Source organism: Staurois parvus, unplaced genomic scaffold, assembly GCF_062004578.1.
Source record: "Staurois parvus isolate SC_StPar_1 unplaced genomic scaffold, SC_StPar_1.0 ptg000134l, whole genome shotgun sequence".
Taxonomy (NCBI): Eukaryota; Metazoa; Chordata; class Amphibia; order Anura; family Ranidae; genus Staurois; species Staurois parvus.
In genome coordinates, this window is record NW_028317930.1 from 2,696,653 (window position 1) to 2,723,696 (window position 27,044).

Here is a 27,044-nt window from a genome sequence, read left to right on the forward strand (position 1 = left end):
TTTTTGTATACACTTCTATTTCATACCTGCTCCTTGTCCTTGACCTGTGTTTCCTGGCAGTACTTCCACTTTTGGAACACTTCAGACAGTTTTCCTAGTCCTCCATGATGAAAATGAAAAACTTTGTACTGACTTTCTCTGCTGGCAATCACCAACTGTCCACTGGTACAAGCTTCATCACTGAAATGGACACAATCATTTAGTATGCATGTATCTTCTTCTGTATTTCTGCATGTAAAGCTCTTAAAGCGGAACGTTACTCTCTCAATCAACACTGATTTTTAATCCTTATGCTGCTAGCATTAGTATATAGATAGGAAAGTATATCATATTTTCCATTTTTGTTCACATTTCTTTAGTTACTTCCTGGGTTCTGTCCTAGGCAAATGATGTCAAATATCCCAGGAGTCTCCAGAAGGGGGGGTGAAGGGTTTTCTCAGCTAAGCACACCCACCTTCCTGCATGTCTCAGCTAAGGGCAGATGGATTCTGGGAATAAAATTCTAAAAGAATTATCTGCTCAAGATGGCAGCTGAGCTGCTAGAAATGCTAGGGGGGTGTTTTTCAAAATGATTTTTCAGCAAAATAAAGCATGGAGACATGGATGGGTGGGTGAACTTGCTTTGAATACTTGGGGTGCTCAAATACAGTGTAGTTCTGCTTTAAAACCGGATGTGTTGATCTACTAAGTTATAATAACAATAAAGACCATCATTTAAAAAAAAGGAGATTTGAGTTTGGTTGAGTTTGTTTTTTCATTACATAAGGTATCAAAATCTAAAGAAGAGATTCAGAAAATACGTAAAAACAAGTTTTAGGCAGTAGATTTAAATTCATGGAAACCCTTTTTTTTCAAATTCTTTATTTAGATACCGCATTCACAGAGCAGTAATAAACAACAGAAACATGTATATCAGTAAAGGTTAAATCTTTCAGAGATCAGCATAAAAAAACACAACAACAGATCTATATAAAGTGCATAAAGTGAAAAGTTGACTCGTTCAGAACATGTAACAAGAACATAATGCACAAAGTAGAAAACAAGGTAAAAGGTTTGGCCTTAAAATAGGATCTAATTGCAACCATGAATGCCCAAGGTATATCCTCTTTTATGGTTTGTATAAAAAGTCAGGACAGGGGAAGGGAATGATGAGAAGTTAGGCGGAGTAAGAAAGCAGAAAGAGAGAGGGAAAAAAAAAGGAAAGCATCAGAGGAGGGATGGATGACCCCAATAAAAGGGTCTGAATGTGTCAAGTTTGCGAGCATGATGCAGAGAGTGTTTTCCCCTTTTCAGAGAACGTAAACATATTCCAATGAAGCCAGGTTTTTGAGTAGGCCTCATGTCTGTTTTGCGCTGACAATAGGTCTTCCATATTGTTCACCTCTTCTTCTTTAAAAGCCAAAGCGTGATAGCAGGGGGGTGTGGATCTCTCCACCTCAAGGCAATGCACGATTTGGTGTCATTAAACAAGTGGCGCAAGATCGATTTGCTATATGTTTTTTCGGGAATATCAGAGACATGTAGAATAAAGAGAGCTGGGTCATCAAGAAGGGCATAATCAGTTCTGGGAGATATGATGTACCTCTTTCCAGAAGAATCACAATTTTGAGCAAGTCCAAAAGATGTGTAATAAAGACCCCCGTCTGTCTTGGCTTCTCTAGCACTGGTCTGAGATCGTGGGAAGAGATTTGTGAAGTACCGCTGTATGGAGTTTAAAATTAGTTTCCTGAATCCATGTACAGATAGATAATTTTAGAGCAAAACATATAATCCTCCCTTGCTGGGCTGAGGAGAAGGATCTGTTCAACATCAATTCCCATTTCCAGAGGAAGGGGGGGGGGGGTAGCCCTCTGACAGAGTGATGAGCTGAGAATACATCTGAGAGGGGGGTGTCCAAGATGGCGACCGGAGCGGACGTCTGATCCTGAGCTCCGGCGCCCTAAAGTTAGAATCCGCTGCCATCCAGGCGACAGCGGGCCTTACACGGCCACCGGAGGCTCTGTGGACCCTGCCTGACATCTGAGGAGGGATACCGGGCGTTTTTGTCCCCCTCCGGCCATTCGGAGTTTCGGACACTTTTGCGGCCTAGCGCGGCGTGTGAAGCCGCGGCCTTTCCCGCTATCACGGTCGGGACGGGACGCTGCCGCTCTGCCTCCCGGCCCCCTGCTATAAGGTCAGCTGCTGGGACAGCCTGTGTGGGTCCCCCTGGCTTCTGTGTCGGTCCTGGGGACCATGCCAGGCTTACATATAATCTCATAGGGCCTGGAGGCCCACCAAAGCGGGTGAGCGGCCCTTGATAGTGGCGGAGGCTTCAACAATCAGCCTCCTTTCCATAGAGGGTGAATCAGGGACTCCTGTGGCCCCCCCTTGCAGGCCTCCATTGTTGCTGACCACCTGGCCCGATTGTCGCGGACCCTCGCGCCCCACCAGCTGCTGCGATCTTGGGGCCTACGCCCGCTCTACCTGGGTCTTCATCACCCTATGGCAGGTACCGCTACAGCTACATCTGCAGTCTATATCTACACCTCCCTTCCCAGTGCAATAATCTTTTCTACAATTTATTGGCTGCGGCGGGACGCATGATGTGTTCCGCAGCAATGGATCTTATGTGAAAGCAACCCCGTTGGGGGACACGCACACGTAAATCGGGGATGATGACCCAGTGATATCCCTGTGCCGTGCCACCGGAACATATATCTCGACAATTGGGCTTCTACACCCTGGCGTATAATTCCAACCGGTTGAAGGTGTTTGTGACCTACCTGGACTTCTCCTAAAAATGTTATGTCTTTTTTACTGCTACTCTAGTGAGCATAATTTAGCAATAAGTTCATGAACTGTTTATTGAGGTAATGCGCAAGGTTGGTGCACTCTTTTCTTTTGTTCCCTCTTGAACAAAACCCTGAAGCCTTGCTACACAAATTCCGCGCTATAGTGCAAGAGGAGATTACAGTTGCCTCCTGTAAGTTATCTTCTGATCTGGTAAGAGGCCTAAAGGAATTGGGCCACCGTGCCCATCAACTAGAACAACGTATGGATATGGCGACTACGGTCTTGGAGGGCCATGAACAGGAGGTGGACGATCTGCATAATGAGCTGGACACTTTAAAAGATAAGTTGGAAGACGCTGAGAGTAGAGCTCGCAGAGATAATCTCCGCATCTGCGGGGTTCCTGAGGTAATCACCGATCTACAGGGTACTGCTACCGCTCTCTTCCAGGAACTGGCCCCTGAGATCCCCTTGGAACGACTGGAGTTTGACCGTATCCATAGAGCTTTAGCTCCTAAACCCATGGAGGGCACACTCCCAGGGACATTATCCTTAAATTCCACTTTTACCGCACTAAAGAGCGTCTTCTACAGGCGGCTCGGAATATTCCAGCTTTCAAATTTCAGGGTCACTCTATTCAGCTGTTTGCAGATTTGTCCCCAGTCACGATTGCCAAACATCGTACCCTGAGGCCCTACCTCCAGATTTTACAATCAGCTGATATCAAGTACAGATGGGGCTTTCCTTTCAAGCTCTCTTTCTCCTTCCAAGGTCGTCAGTTCCAAGCTTCTTCACCAGCGGATCTTCACCGTCACTTTCAGGAACTGAAATTGGAGTTACCACACTCCCAGAACGAGGAGGCTACAGTTTCTACGCGCCCTCGAAGTTCCCAGTCTACGCGTAAATCTCCTCCAAGTCAGAGTAGCTCTCAGGCTCTTCGATCTCTGCGGGCCCAACGTTTCCAGGAGGTTTCTGCGACTTGACATTCTGTGTCCGGTTGGGTTTTTCACATTTATTTTTTTTCTACTCTTGGAGATGCGGGCAACATTGCCCTTAGGTATTCCTATGCAGTCATGCCTTGTAGCACTTTCTCCACAGCGACTAGTGCCTAAATAACCATGTTAGTTCTGTATAGATGCTTCTACTTATGTTATAGTTGATGGGCGGAACTGGCGGTGGATCTCAGGCCGCGGGTGTGACTCTGCTCACCAGGCGGTCACATGGGCGGTTTCACCCCTCTGGCTATTTCGGAGCATCTTCATTTTTGAAGTTCTAGTCTACCGAGTTTCTAATTGCCTTACTAGCCATCTATAGGTCAATTGTTCCTGGATTTATTAGCCTAAGTTGTTTGTTTAGTATTTTCTTGCCTTAACTAAGTGAGTAGTTCTGGTGGACTATGGTGTCCCCCTCCGAGCTGGTTAGTGGTCTGGATTGGTGTCCTGCCCGCTACCCACCTTTTTGTGGGTATTTCACCCACAGTGGATTATTAAGATGTCTGTGCTAATCTTACTGTTTCATATGAATATTGCTTGTATACGAGATGGTTTCTTGTTTTCTTCCTATCTTTTTTTCTGTTTCTTGTCATGTGTGTTTTTATACATTTTTTTTCAGGGCTCTCGGGGATCGTGGTGGAGATGATCTTTTTCCCTTCCGATTGCCATGTCACTAAATTGGTTATCCTTGAATGTTCAGGGCATGAACTCACCGCAAAAACGGGTAAAGATATTTAAGTTTCTCTGGGCTCGCCATGTCGACATTGCTTGTCTGCAGGAAACTCATTTTTCAAATACTTCTGCCCCTAAATATTTCGATGCACGCTACCCTCAGGTTTTTCAGGCTACTGGCCCTACTAAACAAAGGGGAGTCCTTGTTGCTTTTCACTGCAAAACCCCATTTGTATTTATGAAGCGTATTGCTGACCCAAGCGGCAGGTATCTTTTATTACAGGGCACGATTCAGAATATCGATGTTACAATACTGACCTATTATGCTCCCAATGTCAACCTGGACCCTTTCTATCACATATTTTCTCCCTCCTGGCTGTCCATCAACGGGGTACTCTTCTGCAGGCAGGAGATTCCAATTTAGTATTAAATCCATCCCTAGATAAACACCCTGCAGAAAACTAATTATTCCACGTCGGCCAAATCCTTCAGCCGTACGTTAAGTACCCATGACCTGGTAGATCTGTAGCGTGAATTCCACCCCTGGGGAAAAGATTATACTTACTACTCTCACCGTCATGATTCTCATTCTAGAATTGACCATGCTTTTTTATTGCGTTAACATCTTCCTTTGGTACACTCCATCTCTATCCTCACGGTTCCATGGTCCGATCATGACCACATTTTGGTGGTTTGTCGATCTCTCCTCTGTAAGCCATCCTACTCCTCTTGGATTATAAATGACTCCCTACTATCCCCGCTTCAGTCGATCCTGAATACGGCTGCCAGACTCATTCAACTTTCCAACCGCTCCGTTTCCGCCACCCCCCTCTGCCAATCCCTCCACTGGCATCCGATTGCGCAATGGATCAAATTCAAAATCCTAACATTGACGTACAAAGCCGTCCACCATACTGCCCCGAACTACATCACTGACCTAATATCCAAGTACTGCCCAGCACGCACACTCCGCTCCTCACAAGACCTCCTTCTCTCTAGTTCCCTGGTCTCCTTCTCCCATGCCCGCCTCCAGGACTTCTCCAGGGTGTCACCCATACTCTGGAACTCCCTGCCCCAACCCATCAGATTATCACCTACTCTCCTCTCCTTTAGGCGCACCCTGAAAACCCATCTCTTCAGGGAAGCCTACCCTAACCCCTGCTAACTTGACCGACCTCCTCCACTCTTCCTACCACTCCATCCCCCACAGCTATCTCCTCCTATACCACTATCCCCTCCCTCCTAGATTGTAAGCTCCAAAGAGCAGGGCCCTCAATCCCCTCATGCTTTGCATTGTATTGGTATTGTTCTGTCACATGTTCTGTCCCCCTTTGTAATGTACAGTGCTGAGCGAACTATTGGCGCTTTATAAATACTGTATAATAATAAATAATAATAATACTTTCACTGAAGGAGATTCAAGCGGAACTGTTGCGCAAATCCCAAGAATATTTTCAGCTAAACTCGGCTTCTTCGGTGACATTGTGGGAAGCTTACAGGCTCATAAGGACCTGATGGACCGTGATATTCAAGTATCGGAAGTTCTGCAATGCATTGCAGATCTGAGGACGAGCAAACGCCCAGGTCCAGATGGATGCACGGCTTCATATTACAAAAAATTGGCTGATGTGCTTGCCCCTCACCTTGCCGCTCTGTTCAATGCGGTGAAGGGAGGTTCAAACTTTTCCCCTGACTCTTTGACTGCTAATGTGGTTATGATCCCCAAACCGGATCGGGATCATTCCTCTTGGGCAAATACAGACCAATTTCTTTTATTAACATTGACATGAAAATCCTTACTAAGATCTTAGCCACTCGTTTGAATTCTTTCCTTTCTTGCTTGATTAAGAAGGATCAGGTGGGTTTTGTCCCCCACAGAAAAGCCGGAGATGCCATCAGACGTATTATACAGTTACAACATTTGGCCCATACTCGCAAAATTGATATGATGCTCCTATTTCTAGATATCAACAAGGCCTTTGACACCTTGTCCTGGCCTTATCTTATGTCGGTCCTTCATCATTTTGGCTTTGGTCCCTCGTTCTTGCGTTGGATTTCCTCGCTATATACATCCCCTCAAGCAAAACTTAAATATTATGGTTTTGAGTCTTCAACGTTTTTGATTGGCAGGGGAACTAGGGGGTTACTTTGCCAAACTTACTTGCGGTTTTGGATTCCTTTGCAGTTCTCTCAGGCCTCCATGTTAACCCTGACAAGTCCAAAGCTATGTCAATTACCCTCTCACCCAGGGGCGGACTGACAACTCATGGGGCCCCTGGGCAATAGGGGATCATGGGGCCCGTGTCCTTGCGCAAACTCAAAAAAGCCTATGAAAAAGGTACCAGGGGCATCTCATGGGGCCCCCTACTGACCCCGGGCCCTCGGGCAGTGCCGAGTTTCCAAATGGTCAGTCCGCCCCTGCTCTCACCATCACTTTTGAAGACTCTGAAACATTCGTTCCCTTTTCAATGGCTTTCTGCCCTGCCGAATTTAGGAATCAAGCTTACTCCGACTTACAAAGGACTTTACCGGGCTAATTTCCCCACGGTTTTTAATGACTTGATGGAGTTGTTGTCCTCCTGGTCTTACTATCCTCTTTTGTGGTTTGGTAGAATCAATGCAGTTCGCATGACTTATCTTCCCAAATTATTGTACGTGTTTCGAGTTTTACCAGTCCCAGTTCCCTCACATATATTGCGTATTCATCAGCCCATCTCCATGCATCTCACCATTTTCCTTTGTGGGCTACTGTAGACTTGATGGAGTCCCACCCGATTCCACTCTCTTCTCTACCATGGCTTCCTTCTACTCATCGACCCTCATCACTTAGTCCGACACTGAAGCTAACGCTCAGTCTTTGGGACTCTATTAAATATTCAGCTGGCCTCATTTCTGCCCATTTATTGTTATTATGGTTACTACACAACCCATTATTTCCCCCAGGTCGTGACAATCCTGGACAGTTTGCTTGGTGGCAAGCAAATGGCTTCCATGATATACATTCCATGCTCTCTCCCACTCAGATACTCGCCTTTGAGACTCTGCGCTCTTTTTACAATATCCCATTGCGGGAACATTTTGGATACCTTCAACTCTGCCACTTTATCAGTACATTAATACAGACACATTTGGGACCCTACAGGTTGTCCCCCTTTGAAAGTCAATGTAGACATAGAGAATATAAACCATAAAATGTTGCGCTACATTCAAACTAATTAAAGTAAATGTGGAATTCAATATCTCAAATAAAATAATAGCAATAATAATATATAATAGAAAATGTGCTAGGTGATAACACAAAAATAATAGCAAAACACAAACTTAAATCAATACGCATGTGCATAAAAAATGCACATACATATATTACATCACACGTGCAAATATGTGAAGTGAAATATGTCTAAATAATACACGCAAACTCAAAGTCCAATAATGGAATATTAAAGGTGAAAAAAAAGTCCAATAATGGAAAAAGGTGAAAAAATATTTTGGTAAACTGTGTTTCCAATATGCTGTAAAGTGACCACAGGTGAAAACAAAACGTGCAGGTATCTGGGTGTAGATAGAGCTTGTGAATCCAACCACCTTCTGGATTAGCCTCTCACCTCATCACTTCGACCCTTGCGGGTCAAAGAGCAATATGGATCCCTCTCACAGATCCTCCAGGCACCAAAGCACTCCAAAACCACTTCTCAGGATATAATATTCCCACTCAGCTCTTCTCCAGGTATAGATGAAATGTCACTTTCCCAAAACAGCCCTTTTGACAGCCCTGATGAAGTCACGTGATATTGTGACGTAACGCGTCGGCGTAGCGCGGTGACGTATTTCCGGCGTGGCGGCCATCTTGGTACACCTGTGGACTCAGCTGTACACCCAACTTACATACACATATCCTCATTTGAGAGCATGAGGGTTTAATGTGGACTGGCTGCTACGTAAGTGCATTTTTAATTTTTGATGTTCCTATGGTATAATAAACATACTACACTATGGGAGGATCCCTCTGTTTTGTTCTGGGAAAGTGACATTTCATCTATACCTGGAGAAGAGCTGAGTGGGAATATTATATCCTGAGAAGTGGTTTTGGAGTGCTTTGGTGCCTGGAGGATCTGTGAGAGGGATCCATATTGCTCTTTGACCCGCAAGGGTCGAAGTGATGAGGTGAGAGGCTAATCCAGAAGGTGGTTGGATTCACAAGCTCTATCTACACCCAGATACCTGCACGTTTTGTTTTCACCTGTGGTCACTTTACAGCATATTGGAAACACAGTTTACCAAAATATTTTTTCACCTTTTTCCATTATTGGACTTTTTTTTCACCTTTAATATTCCATTATTGGACTTTGAGTTTGCGTGTATTATTTAGACATATTTCACTTCACATATTTGCACGTGTGATGTAATATATGTATGTGCATTTTTTATGCACATGCGTATTGATTTAAGTTTGTGTTTTGCTATTATTTTTGTGTTATCACCTAGCACATTTTCTATTATATATTATTATTGCTATTATTTTATTTGAGATATTGAATTCCACATTTACTTTAATTAGTTTGAATGTAGCGCAACATTTTATGGTTTATATTCACTTGATCATTGGTATATGATTTAATGTTAGCAGCTGTTTGGGGTTCATTTATTATTTTAATTTGTTTTAATACACATTTGGAGCGCAGGAGGGTCACACCATTAATGTAGACATAGATCCCATGCTCCGGGCTTAATTTCTCTAATCTACTCTTCCATTATTTCTCATAGAACTCCTCCAGTTCGTTCTTATCATCAGTGTTGGCAGTCGGAACTCGGGGGCACTCTAGATCAGCAGGATTGGCGGATCATGACCCAACAATTATCCAAATGTTCTAGGAATGTTATTCTAGAAAACGCCTATAAGGTTCTTTATAGATGGTATTACATGCCTGCTCGTCTGGCTCGTTTTATTCCCACATATTCCCCGACTTGCTTTCGGGGTTGTCAACAAACGGGTACCATGGTCCATATTTGGTGGACTTGCCCCAAGGTGTGCAGATTGTGGATCAGAGTTTACACCCTTCTCCGCACTGTTTCACACAGACATTAAGCGCAACCCGTACGAAGCGCTGTTATTTAAACCATTAGTGGGCCTACTTCACCCTGAACGGCAGCTGGCATCGCACTTATTCATGGCCACCAAGCTGATGATTGCAAGGGCTTGGAAGATTCCTCTCCTCAGCTTCAAGGCTGTCAAAAACTGGATGAACTTTATCATGGTCAACGAAAAGTTGACAGCAATACTGTTAGACACCCATACAAAAATTTTACAGACATGGCGTCTTTGGCTTGATATAGCTCAACCGTCGAGATTCGACCAGTCCCTATTGTCGATATAAACCTTATATACCAGTTAATTTTTTTTTCTCCATTTCTTTTTTCTCTGCTGCGGTCCCCCCCCCCCCCCTTTTTTTTTTTTGTTTGTTTGTCTTCTTTCTCTTTGCTCTTTTTTTTCCTCTTGTCTAGTCTGTCTTCTTCAGGCTATTTGTGCTGATTGTGATTCCTGCTTTGAGCCCCGTACCAACAACACTGCATCCATGTGCTGGACTCCTTAAAGAGCCCTGTGTGCTAAGTACCTCCTGTATTCTGAAATGTTTCTTCTTCTATTCTTCTCGCATTCTGTATAATCTTTCCTTAGACATTTAGAGACCAATAACATAATGAACTCTATCATTTCTGAAATTTTGTTTTCTTCCTATACGGCACTTATGTACGCAGTTTACTTTCATGCTTTCTCATCAGTACATATTCTGTATTATTCATAGAATCCTTTGTATGTTATATTCCTGCTGGTCATTGCATATGTTTTTGACTGATTCTCTGCAGTTTCCTATTCTATAATAAAATTCTTTGTAAAAGAGAATACATCTGAGAAAGTGTGTGTGGAGAGGACCATCTCCCTCACAGAGCTGTTCAAAGGGAGTCAGCTGACCTCGAAAACTATCTGGAGGTGGGAGAGTGTTCAGGAAGTGTTGTATCTGCATGGCTTTCCTTAAATCCAGGCAGTAGCGACCCGTTGGGGAACTAAGTGTTGGAATTGATGGCCAATAAGTCAATTTCAGAAAGTGGAAGACTTGAAAACAGTGAAAGTCCATAAGAGTATGGCCGTAGGCCAGGAGAGAAGCGTGGGTTCCCCAACATAGGGTAAAGGGGGAAATAAGTTGATAAGGGGGTGGTTTAGCATATCTGGGAGCAGATGGTTAATGTGGGTCACAAAGTTGAGTGTTTTTTCAGATCAGAAGGGGGGTCCTTAAAACAGAGAGAGCTGTGCTTTGGGATTGTTCGATCCACGGCCACAGCTTGATTTCACTATGCCTGCACCAATCTATAAGTCTTTCCAGGTGTGCTAGATAACACAAGAATTCCTTCCTGTGTGCTCAGGTCCATAAACGTCCTAGAGACATGGTAACAGTCACTTGCTGAGGTGTAGCCCTCAGGGATTGTTCGATCCACGGCCACAGCTTGATTTCAGTATGCCTCAATCTATAAGTCTTCCCAGGTGTGCTAGATAACACAAGAAGGAAAAGCAAAACCAGTGCTCAGGTCCATAAACGTCCCAGGGACATGGTAACGGTCACTCGCTGAGGGGCAGCCCTCTAAAGATCTGGGAATCTTGATAGTACTGGAAAAGAGCAAAAAAGGAGCACTCTCCTCGTGCATTATTGTGATAAAAAATAATTTATTGAGAATGACAAAAGTGTATACTCACAAACTAAGAGTCATAAATAAAAGCAAGGAACCAATGTGACAGTCCCAGCAAGTGGTGGTCTTGTGACAGGGTGTACTAACGCGTTTCGGGAGACGAGCTCCCTTCCTCAGAGCTGAAACAACTAGACATGTTTGAAACCTATATAGGGGAGTAGCAGCTGTAAGACCACCACTTGCTGGGACTTTCACATTGGTTCCTTGCTTTTATTTATTACTCTTGGTTTGTGAGTATACACTTTTGTCATTCTCAAATTATTTTTTATCACGGTAATGCATGAGGAGAGTGCTCCCTTTTTTGCTCTTTCAGGGACCGTGATACCACCATGGCATTTAGGTAGAGTAAGTAAACGTCGTAGTCTGCGTCTTGTGAACCTATATAAAGTCAATCAGTAGGGCATTTGCTTTATTAAAGAATTCCAATTATATACAGATTGGTAGGGCTTGAAAAAGATATGAGAATTTGGGTAAAATGGACATTTTGATGAGATAACACCAGCCAAATAAAAAAAAAAAAAAAAAAGAGGCCCTGATGCCATTTGGAGAGCAAAACGTGTACTTTGCTAAGCAGAGGTACAAAGTTAAGTGTATAAGTTTGGCTCAATCATGGTGGGATAAAAGTACCTAAGTAATTAAGAGCTGTAGTGGTCCATTTGAAGTTGAAGTTAGTTTTCAGGATGTTATTTGGGTCGGCGGCATGGATACACCCATCACTTCTGACTTGGATATATTTATTTTCAGGTTGGAAAGAGAGCCATATATATCAAGTTCTTTAAGGAGGTTAGGTACAGAAAACACTGGGTTGGTAAGTGCGAAGAGCACGTCATCCGCTTATGCAGAGACTTTGTGTTGAGTCTCCAGTGCGTATAACAGTGATGTCTGGGTTTTGTCTGATCCGACAAAGAAATTGTTCTAATGAAAGGGCAAAGAGAAGAGGAGAGAGGGGAAAACCCTGTCGGGTACCATTGGAGATAGGAAAAGCTTTTAAGGAAAAGCTTTTAAGAGAAGACCATTCATTTGACTTGTGCTGTCAGGGTGTAATAAACCTTGGATATCCACTTAAGCATCCTATCTCCCAAGCCCACAGAACAGTAAACATTTAGGACCAATTTACACGGTCAAGCGATTTTTCCTCATCTGTGCCCAGAAACACGGAAGGCGCCTCGAAGAGGTTGGTAACTACCACAAGATGAAGGGTCTTTGCCCTCTTTGGGAATTACAGAAATTTGGGCCCGTAACGCATCTGGAGGAAAGCCAGCCCCATGTCCCAGAGCATTGAACACTTGTACCATGTGTGGACCTAACAGGGGTAGGAAGAGCTGGTAGTATCTGAACATATAACTGTTTGGGCCAGGAGCTTTGCCAGGCTTGGAGGAGCTAACAGCTACTTGCAGTTCTTCCTAAGTAATGGTTTCTCCAACTCTTTGCATATTTGAGTGGAGAGCCGAGGGAGACCTGAGGAGGATACATATTCTTCAGTATTATATTGGGCACTGGATTTTTGGGCAAGTTATACAAGTTCTGCTGGAAGTCACAGAAGGTGTCCGATTCGGGGGGGGGGGAGGCAACTGTATCTTCTTATCATTATGGCCTACAAGGTGAGGGATATAGGATTGACTGCATTGGTCCTGCAGGACTCTAGCTAACAGGCAGCCACATTTATCTCCTGATTCGTAATAATGTTTCTGGCAAGATTGTAAAGCTGCCTTAGCTTTGTATTGGTTAAGGGAGGTGATTCATCTGCGCAGGCTTAAAAGTTCTTTTCCTCCTGTGTAATAGGAAGTTGTTTAAACATAAAAAATGTATGTCTGCAATTAGTTTAGCTAGTTTGGTCTCGTGTTCATGTTTGAGTTGCGAGTCATGTTTGATGAGAACTTCCCTGATTACTGCTTTGTGGGCTTCCCATACTATGCCAGGATCACCATCAGAAGAGTTCGTTTGGAGAACTGAATTTCTTTGGTCACATCTTCAACTACTGTCCTGTCTTGTAGGAGACCCTTATTGAGTTGCCAATGCCATTCACAGGAAGGTATATTCTGTCAAAGTGAGTTTCAATGTAAACGGGGTGTGGATCGACCATGAGATGTTCCCTATATGAACCGATAAGACCGTAAGGAAGCAAGCGGTGGGGAGTAAGGAAAAGATCAATATGATCACCTTGTGTGGAGGCGAGTAAAAGGTGCCATCTCTTTCATCTGGATAAAACAACTGGCAAGCTTTAATAAGTTTAGATTTGTGAAGGGCCTGTGAGACACATTTGCAACAACTGGAGGTAACAGAGGAACCACCAGTCCAAGTATCCACCCTCGGGTCTAGGGGTAGATTGAAGTCTCCACCCAGGAGGAGTATGTCTTCAGCGAACGTCATGAAGGTGTAAGGGAATTCCCGTGAGACGGCTGGCGAATAGAAGTGCGCATGCGCACAGAAATGCGCAATCGCGCACAAGCACGGCGAAGATTGGCGCCAGACAGACTATTTAAATGGTGCCTCTGCCTGTGGTGAGTGCTGACTGGTCTTCAGCTGTTCCCCGTTTCCTGTGTGATTTCCTTGTTGCTGACCCGGCTTGTTCCTGACCTGACTCTGATTACTCTCCTGCTTGATACTGGTTCCTGACTTCGGCTCTGCTCCTGACTTTGGCTTGCTTCTGATTTGGTACCTCGCTGTCCGCCCGTTGACGCTGGCTATTCCTTTGACACTGCTCCTGTCTCCCATCCCAGCTTCCTGCCTTGCTCTGGTGCACACCTGGCGATCTACCATACATATTACTTTTGTGTCTGAATCGGAGGTTCATCAGTCTTTCAAGGTCACCAACAGCAAGAGCTGCAAACAACATCTACTGGTGCTCTTGTCCCCCTGGTCCCTAGACACCCTCTGTTCCACCTCCAGTGGGATCAGGGCTAGTGACACAAGTGAAGCCGACCTCGTCATTTCAGTCTGCTATCAGGTAAGTGACAGAGGGCATCAATAGTAGAACATAAGAACTGATCTTGATGGCAATTAGGAGCATCAACAGTGGCCAGGGTTAGTTTAATTCCGCCAATCATGCCTTTAAGGAACAGAAATCGACCCTCCCCATCCGTCCTGGAATCAAGAAATCATTCGTGAGTGATAAAGTAATGAGAAAGTATAGCTAGGAGCAGAAGAGCAGGAAGCATTCAGTGGTATCAACACTATACAATTCACACAAACAAAGCCATATACTGTATGTACATCCTTTTTAGAAGGGAACATGCACCGGTCTGAGCATCCTGCGCGAACTCCCAACTGAATCGTGCACCCCCACCCATCGGGTCACATGCAGGGTCCCCAGCAATCCAGGGTCCCAACAGTTGACACCAACGGAGTTGGGGCCCACTGACTACAGCCATAAGATAAAGAAGTGGGTGTCCTTTCCTGGAGTCTCCACCCCCCATAATCGGGTAAACCTCCAAAACTCAAACAATATGAATATGTAACTGCATTACAATGCAAAAGTTGTGTTAATGACTAAGGAAACTGAGAAGGTGAAATGCAACAGATGGTCACCCCCATGCCAGTCAAGCAACAAGGCATCGGAAGGCGTCAGAGGGGCCCACCTGGCAGCTCAATGCCACTGGAAACAAATCACACCAAAGGCATTAGCTTGAGGAGAGTCAGGGCCCCACAGTGACATGTCACCCAGGAACGGGGGGGGGGGGTCACATATGTCACCATGAGACAGAAACCCTCATCTAAATACTGTGAGAACCATAAAATGTTTGAATTGCACAGAGCAGCCCCAATCTCCTCTTCTTGGGGCTGGCTTTCCTGGCTGCTCAGTGTGCCACCTGTAGGCTTGATCTTCAGCCATGCTGCCTGTGTCCATAGCACAGTCTTCCACGCCCTTAGCACAGGATTTAACTGGCAGCAGCAGGACCTAATGGCTCCCACTGCCTCAGCAAAGCCTGTGAGACCATGAAGTGAGTCGAAAGACCCCTTGCAGATAGGCACAGCAGTGGATCAAGAGGGGACTCGGATAAGTAAAAGGGGGGGGGGCAATACTTTTATCTAAATATTAAGGTAAAAAAATGTTTAGACTATAGAATCACTTTAGAAATTTTATTCTCATCTAGATGTTTATGCCATCTGGAAAAATTGTGTTGTATATTTTATATTTCAGATATGTTTTGCTACTTCAAATAACAACTCCCAATTAACTGTGTAACCACTAGGGCACTGGGGTATGATGCAAGTGCTAAGATATAAGAGCTGTTGTTTATGCGCACACCTTTAAATCTTAGGTAGTTATACCAAATGACAACCACAAATATGTGTTCACCTTTATAGTCTAAATCTAAGAACCAAAAATATAATATATTGCAGTTTATCAGTTTATATATGTGGTGGCTGCATTAGTTTTCTTCTTTTCAGACAAAGAATGTTTTCTATCGTACAGGGCTGTGGGTCTTGATAGAAATCCAGTATTCTGGTCACTTCCTATTAGCTGAAATGAAATCTTAGACAAACTTTTCAGTTATTGTCTATAAACTGCATAATGACTCCTTCCTATATTAGATGAAGAAAGTGGAGATAATAGTCCAAATCAAAATAGCAGCTTAGAGTGACAATGCTGCTCCTTCACAGATACAGTGCAGTTAGGGAGTGATGTCAACCTAGGATAGGATGTGTGTATTTGGCAGGATCACAAGGTTATAACGGGGAAGAAGGGCATTAAAAAGTGAAAATGAATGCAGCCATGTGAAATCACTTTACTTAGATGGGCAATTTGCATCAGCATCCCCTTTGGAAAGATCCCATCTCATTTCCTGTATGGTTATCAGACAGAATGATAGGGAAAATCTCCCCAGCACAAATACAACAAGCAGTAAAAACATGACCGCGTCTCCAACTTTTCTTAACCTCCCTAGCGGTCTGATTATGTCAGTATTTCTGTGCTCAAAGTGGTACATTGTTTTCAATGTAAATATTTTTTTTATTGTAGGCCTGTAATTCTTAGCAATAACTTACTGAAATCTGTCCGAAACAAGATGATAAAATTTCAAACATCAAATTTCATAAATCATAAATTATAATAAATAATCATAAAAAATAATAATATAATAATACATTTAATTCAATAATATAATCAAACCAAAAACACTGAAATTTTAAATAGAGCGCCAAGTTCGCACATCACTGAGCTCAGTCGCAAAATCATTTTCAGTGTCTGATGACAAATTTCCCCACGAATCATTATCACAATTCTGCAAGTGGTTCTAATTCACTATCGCTGTTCTCTAGCTGGTCTAAAACCGCTTTTTGAACGCCATGGACCTTTCTCAGTTTCCAGGCAGAAAAAACAGTAAAAATGCAGGCAGGGCACAGGACAAAGCACTAGGGACAAAATGTATGTGAAATGGTTTGATACAGTAATGTAATACTATCAGTTTTTAGTGTATTGAGTGAATGTCAAATTTTTTTAATTTCCGCCAGTTCCATCCCCCATACGTCCGGATGCTCGCAGGGAACGGAACCCGGTGGATGGACCGGAGTGCATGGCCGGGGATGCTGCAGGGGGGAATCGCGGGAGCGCAGGACAAAGTAAGTGCTGGAGGGATCCCAGAGCAATGCTGCAGTGTATTCCCGAGTGTAGCTCGGGGTTACCGATTCTGGTACTGTAAGTTAACCCCCGAGATACAATCGGGAATACTGCCAGGGGGGTTAATCTGTGGAAAATGAATATTTCTTGCCTGGAGTTCAACTTTAAATCACAAATACATATGGCATTCTACATATTCGCATTGGACACATTATTTAAACGTTAAGCTTGAGGTGATAATAGCCATATTAATGCACTTGTGGCAGAAACAATTGAGTACTGTCCCTGATACTTTTATATTTGCACTAACATACAATTTTTCAGGACAAGCTTTTGGGGTGTACCCCCTTCTTTAACCGCTTGCCAACCAGCCAACAGTACATATACTGCGGCAGGGTGGCACCGCTGCGCAAAATCACGTATATATACGTGATTTTGCATTGCGGGTAGGGGGCGTGCGCAAGGCACGCAAATGCCCTACCCGCACCGCAGATCGCAACCACGGGTGTCAATCAAGCCGGTGATTACCCACTGGAGCCCGAAGATTACCGACAATCACTGACAAGGAGCAAAGCTGCAGTGTTTACACACGCAGCTCTCCTCCCTGTCAGTTTGAGCACACTGGTCCGGATCGCTGAGCAGAGCGTTCCGGATCAGCATGTTACAGTGAAGCACACACCCCCCGCCCCCTAATGAAACACTCCCCTCACACAGTTAACCCTTTGGTTGCCTCCAAATGTTAACCAATTCCTCCTGAGTGCCATTAGTACAGTGTCAGTGTTTGTTTTTTTTGCACTGATCACTCTATTGGTGTCACTGGGGATGTCATTGACCCCAATTCAGTTTCCCCCCAGTGTCAGATGTCCCCCGCAGTCCCACTATTAGTTGCTGATCGCGGCCATTATTAGTATAGAAAAAATCCCAGTATCTATACCGCCATTTGTAGACAATAACTTTCACATAAACCAATTTACATGTATTGGGATTTTTTCTAGCAAAAACATGGAGCAGAATACATTTTGGCCTAAATTTATGAAGAAATTTGATTTTTACTAGATTTTTTAATCTGTCTGCAAGTGCTGACCCTTCAAAGACAAGTAGATGACTGTGCATTTTGTCATTTGTGCACTCCTGACCCCTGCACTCTGTACAGTATATATTCCTGACCTCGCCACTCATTAGCCCTGTCCCTCTATGCAGTTAACACTGAATTATGCTTCCAGTTGAGCCTTCGGGAAGTGGCAAGGTTTATACATATTTTCTGTACTTGCTGAAAATGCATATACCTGTTACTTGCACTATGTACAATACACACTTCTGATCCCTGCTCTCTATTTAGGCTTAGGTTTTAAGCCTCTCCTACAGTTTAACCGCAATTTTGACATACCCACACACCACCTCATTTCTCTCCTTTAGGTGCCCAAGAGAAGGTCTTGCCAGGTAGGCTGTACAGGGTCCCATGGATTTCAAAAGGTGGCCCTGCTCGCCTTCACCCCTGATGCTGTACCAAGCCAGTGAACTCTTCAGGGCTGGGACAAGGAGATGGCAGAAAAGTACATATGTCCCAGGTGCAGCCTCTCCACATAGAGGCAGGGGCACATTTGAAGCTGAATCAGCTTTTTTCTTCCTCTTCTTGTAAGAGTAGCCAAGCAAACAAATGCATACAGTAGAAGTGAAGTCTTAAATTAAAGGACTTTGTCTGAGGGGGAATCTGATGTGAACAGGCGGGCTCATTCTGATTGCTGCAACGCAGTTTTGTATGTTACTCCTGACCCCTGCACTCTATACATTGTTTTGTGTATTACACAATCCTGGCCAAAGTGTTCATTCTCCCAACAGTTGCTGGTTTTAATGAAGTTCTTCTTTAAGGTAGGCTCAGACAGAAAAAAAAATATCACTTTCTATGTGCAGAAAAGCGTATGTGACGGAACGTTTAAATATTTAAAAATGATTACTCATTCTGAGATGTATGTGTATCTGTGAGATTGTCACTTGTGACATAATAGGGTTTCCCTGTCCGACTCAGAGTATTGGCAACTTCATATCACTAAGGAGTTTACGTAAAGAGTCAGTATCAAAATGTTGTATTGACTTGGGCAGTAGTCAGGTTGCCACCACAAACCTTAATAGCTGGAATGGTGGAAATAATTTTGTGATCCGCAACCAGCATGGCCAGGAGCTTACCAAGTTTGTCACCTTGAGTAAACAGAGACTCAGCCTAATGTCTACATTCAGTATGAGCAGCAAAATGCACGTAGAGAAGACACCTAGCCTCCAACAAGTTGGTGTATGAGTCATCTGTTGGGGACTCAACGTGTTGCTCTGCTCACCTCCTCTCCTTTTCCTGTTACTCAAGAATGTTATTTTTATGATCCTTTTGATAGCAGAAATACACTCAGCCCTTAGTACAGCTTTGAATGCTGAATCCCAGACCATCAGTGGAGAGGCTGAATCAACATTGGTAGACCAGTAAGATGTATTCTCAGACTGTAATTGTGTGAAAACTTGATCAACTTTTGACCACCTCGGGGATAATTTCCAGGCAACTCTCCCAATGCCTACAGGAAACTCAAAATCAACAGATAACAGGTTATGACCTGAAATACCCCCTGGTCCCTGCACAGTTCAGGTATAAAAACGTAGTTGCCAAAGGCCATATCCAGCCTCGCAGATGACTGAAGAGTTCTAGAGAGGTGGGAGTAACTCCTAGCTAAGGGGTGTTATAAGCGCCATACCTCAATTAAGTTTGTTGCAGTTGCCCAGGAAAGAAGCTCTGTAAAGCCGGGCCTATGGGGATTGGACATATCTAAAGCAACATCCAAAATTATTCTAAAGTCCCCCACAAATACCACTGGAAGATGAGAAAAAAGGGGACAATTTAGTTAACACATCATAGAGTAATTTAGGCTGAAATGGAGGAGGCAATACACAGTAGCCAGCACCATCTTGCAATTAAAGATATCAAGGACCAATTCCACGTATCAACCCCCTGGTTGATTGGGACTCCTCTAGCAAAGGAGAAGTAGGTGGCATGCAGAGCTCTTTGGATCCAGGGACTGCATAGGGCCTTGACCCTGCCCAACCTCCAGTTGAGTCTCTTTAAGCAGGACAATGTGGGGCTTAAGTAGTTTTAGAAACTGAAAAAGTAGCCCTTTTAAACTTATCATTAAGGCCTCTAACATTCCATGAAACAATCTTAATGTTCCTAGTCCTGAGCAATAGTAAGGCAGACAGACATCAGGATATAAAATGAAGAAAATATATGTTTGAGCACACTTAGAGGGATCACAGGATCAGTATTAGTTTTGGAAAAAGGGAAGTTGGTGTAGTAACACAGGAGAGACCTTTTAACTGAACTAAAGCCCATCCCTGCTGTTATACCACAGAACAAAAAAGGGAAAAAACACTTCTTGTATGCACTCTATTCCAAAAACTTAAAGAACAAAAGGGAGCACCACCGCAGTGCACGATAGTCCGACTGTCTATGTTGACACAAAGAGCTTCTCACTGGGACTTCAGCAAAAATTGGTAAGTAGTAATATGGCATCCACCCCCCTTTCAGGACATATGGAACACAGGTTTAATAAAATTAGATCCAGATGACCACTTGTAAGTGCCCCAGAGCAGTATCATAAACTATAGCCAAACTGTAGTAACATCTGAACGCCCCCCATTGGGGTAACTGTAGTGATCCTCAAGCAGACTGGAGGTGAATGGCTTGTAGAAAGTACTAATAAAGCATCACATTAATGAGCCCCAAACCTCTACTGAACAGTATCTAGCCATTTGCTAGCTTCCTGTTAGGTATCAAAGAACTTCATAGCCCCTATGCTGGACTCGGAGCTTGCTAGGATAGAATGAGTCTAACAAGTAGACTCCAAAGTGAATTTACTAACTAGGCACAATCCAAGAATCAGTTTAAGAAAGCAGTCGTGCTAGAAGCACGTCTAACACAATGAAAAATCACTGCAGAAACATGTTCACATTGAAATTTGCTTTCCCAAATATCTGGACTTCATTTTAAACAATATCTTACATTTCAAAAAAATTTTTCAATGGGTAAAAATTAGTTTAAGGGAATTCATGACAGTCAAAAACTAGACGCTTTTCCAACATCTATGCAGCGATAGAAAGGAGCATGTGCAGGACACAATTTGGCCGTCTGCTGTGGGCGCTTTCTTTTTAGACGCAGTTTAATAGTAAATCTCTGTGTGGAGTCCTCTGCAAGTCGGCACTAGATTGCGTCCACTGTGTTTAAACACCAGCACTATTTGTAGCTAGGCATATCTTCATGTATTCTAATTTGATTTCCTTAGTTCTATTGATACTGTTTTTGTTTCTTATCCTTTATAATTATTTCTGTAATAGTTTTACATACTTCGAAGGTCTAGATAATATATATTTTGACAGCTGAATCTAAAAATAAAGGTTGGCAATTAAAAAAAAAAAAAAAAAAAAAAAAGGCCTGGGGCCCCCTCTTCCATCCATATCAAGCCCTTCGGGTCTGGTGTGGATCTTAAATATGTAATGGGCGGGGCCACCCAGGGACATCTTCAGAGTGACATCATTGATGTCACATGGGGTGGGGTCACATGCATGATTTCCCCTGGTGGCCCCGCCCCTTACATATTTAAGAGCCGTCAACCCAGCCAGTGTTGGATGCCATCGTCGGGAGCGGAACCTTTTTTTTTTTGGGTTGCTGGCGGCTTACAGCGCGATTGACATTGGATCTACTTCGGGGGACATGCTTTTAGATTTTTCTTTTATTAAAGGACTTGTCAAAGACCGTGTCCTGTCTTTTTTTACACTACACTTTTTGTTTTTTGTGAATGAGTAGCGGTACCATGTACCCTATACTCATTCACGTAGGGGGATGGGATCTGGGGGCCCCCTTGTTAAAGGGGCTTCCAGATTCTGATAAGCCCCCTGCCCGCAGACCCCCACAACCACCGGCCAGAGTTGTGGGGAAGAGGCCCTTGTCCCAATCAACATGGGGACAAGGTGCTTTGGGGGGGAGCCCCCCCTGCCCTAAAGCACCCCCCCATGTTGAGGGCATGTGGCCTGGTATGGTTCAGGAGGGGGGGCACTCGCTCGTCCCCCCCCCCCTTTCCTGACCTGCCGGGTTGCATGCTCAGATAAGGATCTGGTATGAATTTGGGGGGGACCCCACGCTATTTTTTTTTATTTTGGGGTGGGCCTTCCCCTCATGATCTATACCAGACCCGAAGGGCTTGGTATGGATGGGAGGGGGGACCCCATGCCTTTTGTTTATTATGGTGCTGTTTTTTAAATGTAATTCTGGCTTTTTTTTTCTTCACTATAGCTCAGAAATTCAATTGTCACTTTCCCCCAGCTAAAAGAGAAAGTTTTATTTGAGTTTATTTCCCTAAAGGAAACAATGTTTACTTTTAGTTTATTAAAAGATACAGAGTTTCCTGTAACTTCGGTGAAAGTGACATCTAAGCTTGTGAACTAAAGTGAAGAAAAAAAAAAGGCTGGCAATTGTATTTAAATATCAGCACCGACATACACTTCGTATTGCAAAAAAAATGATGAAAAAAATTTGTAAACCAAGGCATTATTTTCAATGGATTTTCATTCGTAAACTGAAAATTACGTTAACCGAGGTGTTGGTAAACTGAGGTACGCCTGTATTTATATTGCAATACTTTGTATTGGGATACATAGAACCAACATACATCTGAACTGGCAACATAGCACAACATTTGTGTCACATTTGAGACATCTGGCTAGTTACACTGACCTTGCCCAGGGACTTAAGGTTGATTCACACCACAGAAATACAGGCTGGATTAGTGTCACAGCTCTTTGGATAAGTGGTTAGCACTGCTACCTCACAGAGCTAGGGTCATCGATTTGAATCCCAACCACGGCAATGAAGTTGCATATTCTCCCTGGGCGGCTGCCCTAAAATAGATGTGCTGGCAGCATCTTTGCTTTCTGTCTAAATGATCCCTAGAATGTACATTAGAATGAGGCCTTGTCTGTTCAAACACCTTCAAAGCTGCACCTTATGTGAATGTCAAACGATGGGGTGAGATAAGGGCCTGTACTAATGATTGATTTGATAATGCTGGATTGCACTCTGCCCCCTTTTGGGAAGGGTTTTTAAAGCCAAGAGCTGAGAGAGAAGAGCGAGAGAGAGAGAGAAAAGGATTAAAAAAAAAATTATTAAAATAATGGTATGGAGTGCCCCCCTCCCCCCAAATCCATAACAGACCCTTATCCTAGCATGCAGATACCGCATGCCTTCAAAGATTTATTTCCTTTTTTGAATTGCCTGCTTGGTTCACACTAGATGCGATTTAAAATTGCGCTTTTTGTTGGCAATTTCACCGTGTTTTCTGTAGATTTACCAACAAGTTATTGCATTTTCAGTTGTGTTTTGCATTGCGATTTCTAATGTAGTCTATATGTGAAATCGCTACAAAATGCAGACAAAGTTAGTAAAGAAGTACTTTTGAAATTGTGCTGCAGCAAATTGCGTATGTTAAGACATTCACATTCATTAGATCTGATATCAGGTACGATTTCAATTCCCAAATGGCACCTGAAATTGCGCACCCTGGATGAGACTTGGCATGCAATTTGCATGCCCTGCGACTTGCAAATCACATGCCAAATTGCACCCGATGTGACCAGGGGCTAACACTACAGTTACATCTAATCCAATTTGGAAATCGGACAACTTACAGTGAAGTCGCACAATTTCAAAATCAGATTGGATGTGAATGGAGCCTTTAGTGGACAATAGGGTGCGACTTGGCCTACAATTTGCAAGTCTGCAAGTCGCTTGTCATGCAAATCGCATTCCAAAGCGCACCCAATGTGACTGGGGGCCACCTCCGGTCACATCAAAGCGGATTTTGAAGCGGTGCGACTTACACTATGGTCACATCATGTGACATACAGTGAAGTCACATGATTTCAGTCGGGATACATGCTGATTAAAAGTGTGATTTGCAAGACATCTGACACAGATCTCTCTGCAAATCGCATTAAAAGTAGTGTATTCATTACTTTATAAATCGTTGCGGCTCCAACCACGTTTGAACCACACCAATATGAACGCTCTAATAGCGATCACATTGAGTGCGACTTGGCATGTGATATGCATGACATGTGACTTGCAAATTGTATGCCAAGTCGCACCCTATTGTCCGCTATTAGAGCAGTCACATGGGTGCGTTTCCGACACTGATTTCTAAAGTAGTACATGTATTACTTTTGTGGCGATTTGCATAGATATCTGTGTCAGATGTCTTGCAAATCGTAAGGACAATAGCAACTTCACTGTAAGTCGCACGATTTCTAAATCGGCTTTGATGTGACCGGGGTGTAAGATCTTTTTATGTTTGATTTCCGGAGTGTTTTTCCGATTTATGGGAAATCCCGCATACTAGCAAATGTGAATTGACATTTTCAGTATTGCATGCGAGATGTGGTCATGTGACTGTCTTAACGCATGAGATAATCTGGAGTGCCCATAGTGCCAATAAATGTTGCCATGGGGTTCCCCTTCACATCCCTGTTCAATTTTCTGTTGTATGCTGCACAGGTACACTTCACTGTGGATTTCTTTCGGACTCTGATTTGTGGGGCCTGTATACCAAGGGTTAACGAAGGTGAGAAGAGGATTGGTGCTGGCTAATCAGGTGCAAACACTTTCTCTGACCAAATGAATGACAGTGGTGGGTGTGGCCTTCATTGAGGGTGGGGCCTTGTTTGGTGTGCTCCAATTGCAACCTATGTTATTTAAAGACCTGCAGTAGTGGGTGATATTTCCTGTTACTAGGCCAGGTTATTTTCAGCAAGTCTGTGCTTGTGGTGGTTTGGGGAGGAAGAGATTTTGTGCTGAATTGTCCCAGACCCCACTCAGGCTGTGTTTTGATGTGGGCTATAAATGTTTTGCATTTTTTTCCTTCTTAAGTGTGTTTGTGTATTATTGTACAATGATTGTGTGTTTATTATCTTTGCATTGTAATCCTAACACATGTCAATTGCTCTGCTCTTTCAAATATGCACATGGCTACAGTTTGCTTATTTAAACTGAAATGCAGTTTTAGGACAAACCTGATGAGAACTGTATGTGTGGGGGATTTGGGGAGGTGGGAGGCGTTTGGAATTTTGGGACTGTCTTGTGTATTTTTATATTGATATTTTGATCTGCAGCCTGTTTTGTGGATAGATTTTCCTACTAACTGATGGTGTGTGTTAATTTTATGGCCCTGAAAATGTTGCTTGATTCATATTAACTATTTGTTTCCTGCTGTAACCTGTGAAAGGACAGTCGATTAGAATCTTTAGATTGTAAACTCTTATGAGCAGGACCATTCTATTTTAGCATGGGGCTAAAATAGAATGGGGCTCATTCACATGGGTGCTGTGGCCTGTAGAGTGTGAATCAGTGGTTTGTTTTTGTGGCTGTCACCGTATGCAGGCAACCTATGTTACACTATGGAAATGCTCAAGGTCCTAATTTGACAAGCATATGGGTGCAGGTGTACAGCACTGAACATAGACAGTGAGCATTCAGGACCATTTCTCCACGCCTGTCAGATTAAAACCTGTGTTCATACAACTGCTGTGTTTCCATAGTGTAACAGGTGGCTCCAGCCACATGAACAACCCACTCATTCATGCTGTACAGGACAGAGGACCTGTGTGAATGTGGTATTTTTTACTTTTTTTTCCCTCAGCTCATTAATTTCAATGGGCAGCCTAACGTGTGGGAACATGCAAAAATACTGCAGGCATATTATTTTAAAAGTGTGTTGCACCTAACCGCACAGTAGTGTGGTGGCTGTGAATGCATCTGTGTTTACTAGACATGTGGAGGTGCAATTGAGTTTTCATCATGGTACCTGTGCACATCTGCAAAGGGCATTGCATTTCTTTGCTGTGCGGGAAAATGCATGCTCTTGCATGCGTTTCTGCACCACATATGGTGTGAACAAGTCCTAAGGGCCAGTTCACACTATAGAAACAGTCTAGATGTGTTCCAGATGCATTTTTGCATGCACTTTTTTGGTGCAAATTTAGCATGTTCCAGTGCATTTTGGATGCGTTTTTGATATGTTCGTGCGTTTTTTTATGCATTCCAGTTCATTTTTTCCCCATTTTTTCTTAAATTTCATTTGGGACATGTGCGTTCAAGGGCATTTTACTGCATTCTAATACAGTTCTATGCATAAACAATGCACCCTGTTCGACTTTTTTGGCAGCACCTGCATCGCACTGGAACTACTAGCACTGATGTGAACTATGACATTGACAACCATATAACCTTCTTTCTGTGCATTTTGAATGCAAAAAAAGCAACTGAAACACATGTAGTGTGAACTGGCCCTAAAGGTTATTATAAGTAAGGGAACCAGACTGACCAGGAATTGTGAATTTAATCAGACTAGTGGTGAGATATAATTAGGAATCTTATAATAATGCTAGATCTGAGCAGGAGGTGATAGGAAATGAGACACATTAACTTGATCAGTAAATAAATAGTTAAATAAAAAGAGTGGGGTAGTCATACATAGATTTGCAGATGGAACAGGTGATGACAGGGAGCGTGGGAGAGGGGATCACACTGTATAATGTTGTGGACCTTTTGAATTATGTCTCAAAAATATGACTTTATCAAGACATAATATTATATGACAAACAGCTCAGTATAGCCGGATGCTAAGAGTTAATTTTGTCTTGGTTGAACCATCAAGGATTCTAGTTAAAGAAATGGAGAGAATGGGGGAAGTAAGACTTTTCCAAGACAATAAGACTGTTTGAACTGTCAACAAGGACTATTTGTATATTGAGGTTGAGAAGAATGCATATACAGAAAGTCAAACAAATAGCCAGATAGGACTTCAACTTTCAAACATTTTAACAATAATGAGACGGGAACTCAACTGGTTGAAAGCTTAACCAAAACTTGCAGGGTGTGATAAACCAACAGACCTCTGAAACTATTACAATATACTATTGTTCACCAAGGGTGAAAGCATTAACAGTTGTTTACCATGAGTCCAATACAAGGGCCAGGCAAACAGAGAGTTTTTTTCCTACACATAGAAAATGTTGATTCTAAAACAAAGAGGTGAAATTCAGGACATTTAAGTCTAAAAGTTGACTGTATATAATTACAAAGATATATTACAAAAACATATTATAAATGAGATGTTATGGATTTTACACACCACTAAATATTCAAAAATGGGAACTATATATCACTAACTTGAGTATTGAGATGATGGGAAGTAAGATGTATTATAAACTAGCATTAGTTACATGTCTTA

General features: G+C 43.1%; 1 protein-coding gene across 1 annotated transcript in view; it reads right to left on the reverse strand.

The window, feature by feature from the left end:
• TBC1D16 (TBC1 domain family member 16) overlaps window positions 1-27,044 on the reverse strand; it is a 527,005-nt gene that overhangs the window by 472,618 nt on the left and 27,343 nt on the right. Inside the window, exon 3 of the mRNA XM_089673068.1 lies at window positions 27-180. Coding sequence (XP_089529194.1) covers window positions 27-180 — 154 coding nt within the window. The remainder of the gene's footprint in view (window positions 1-26; window positions 181-27,044) is intronic.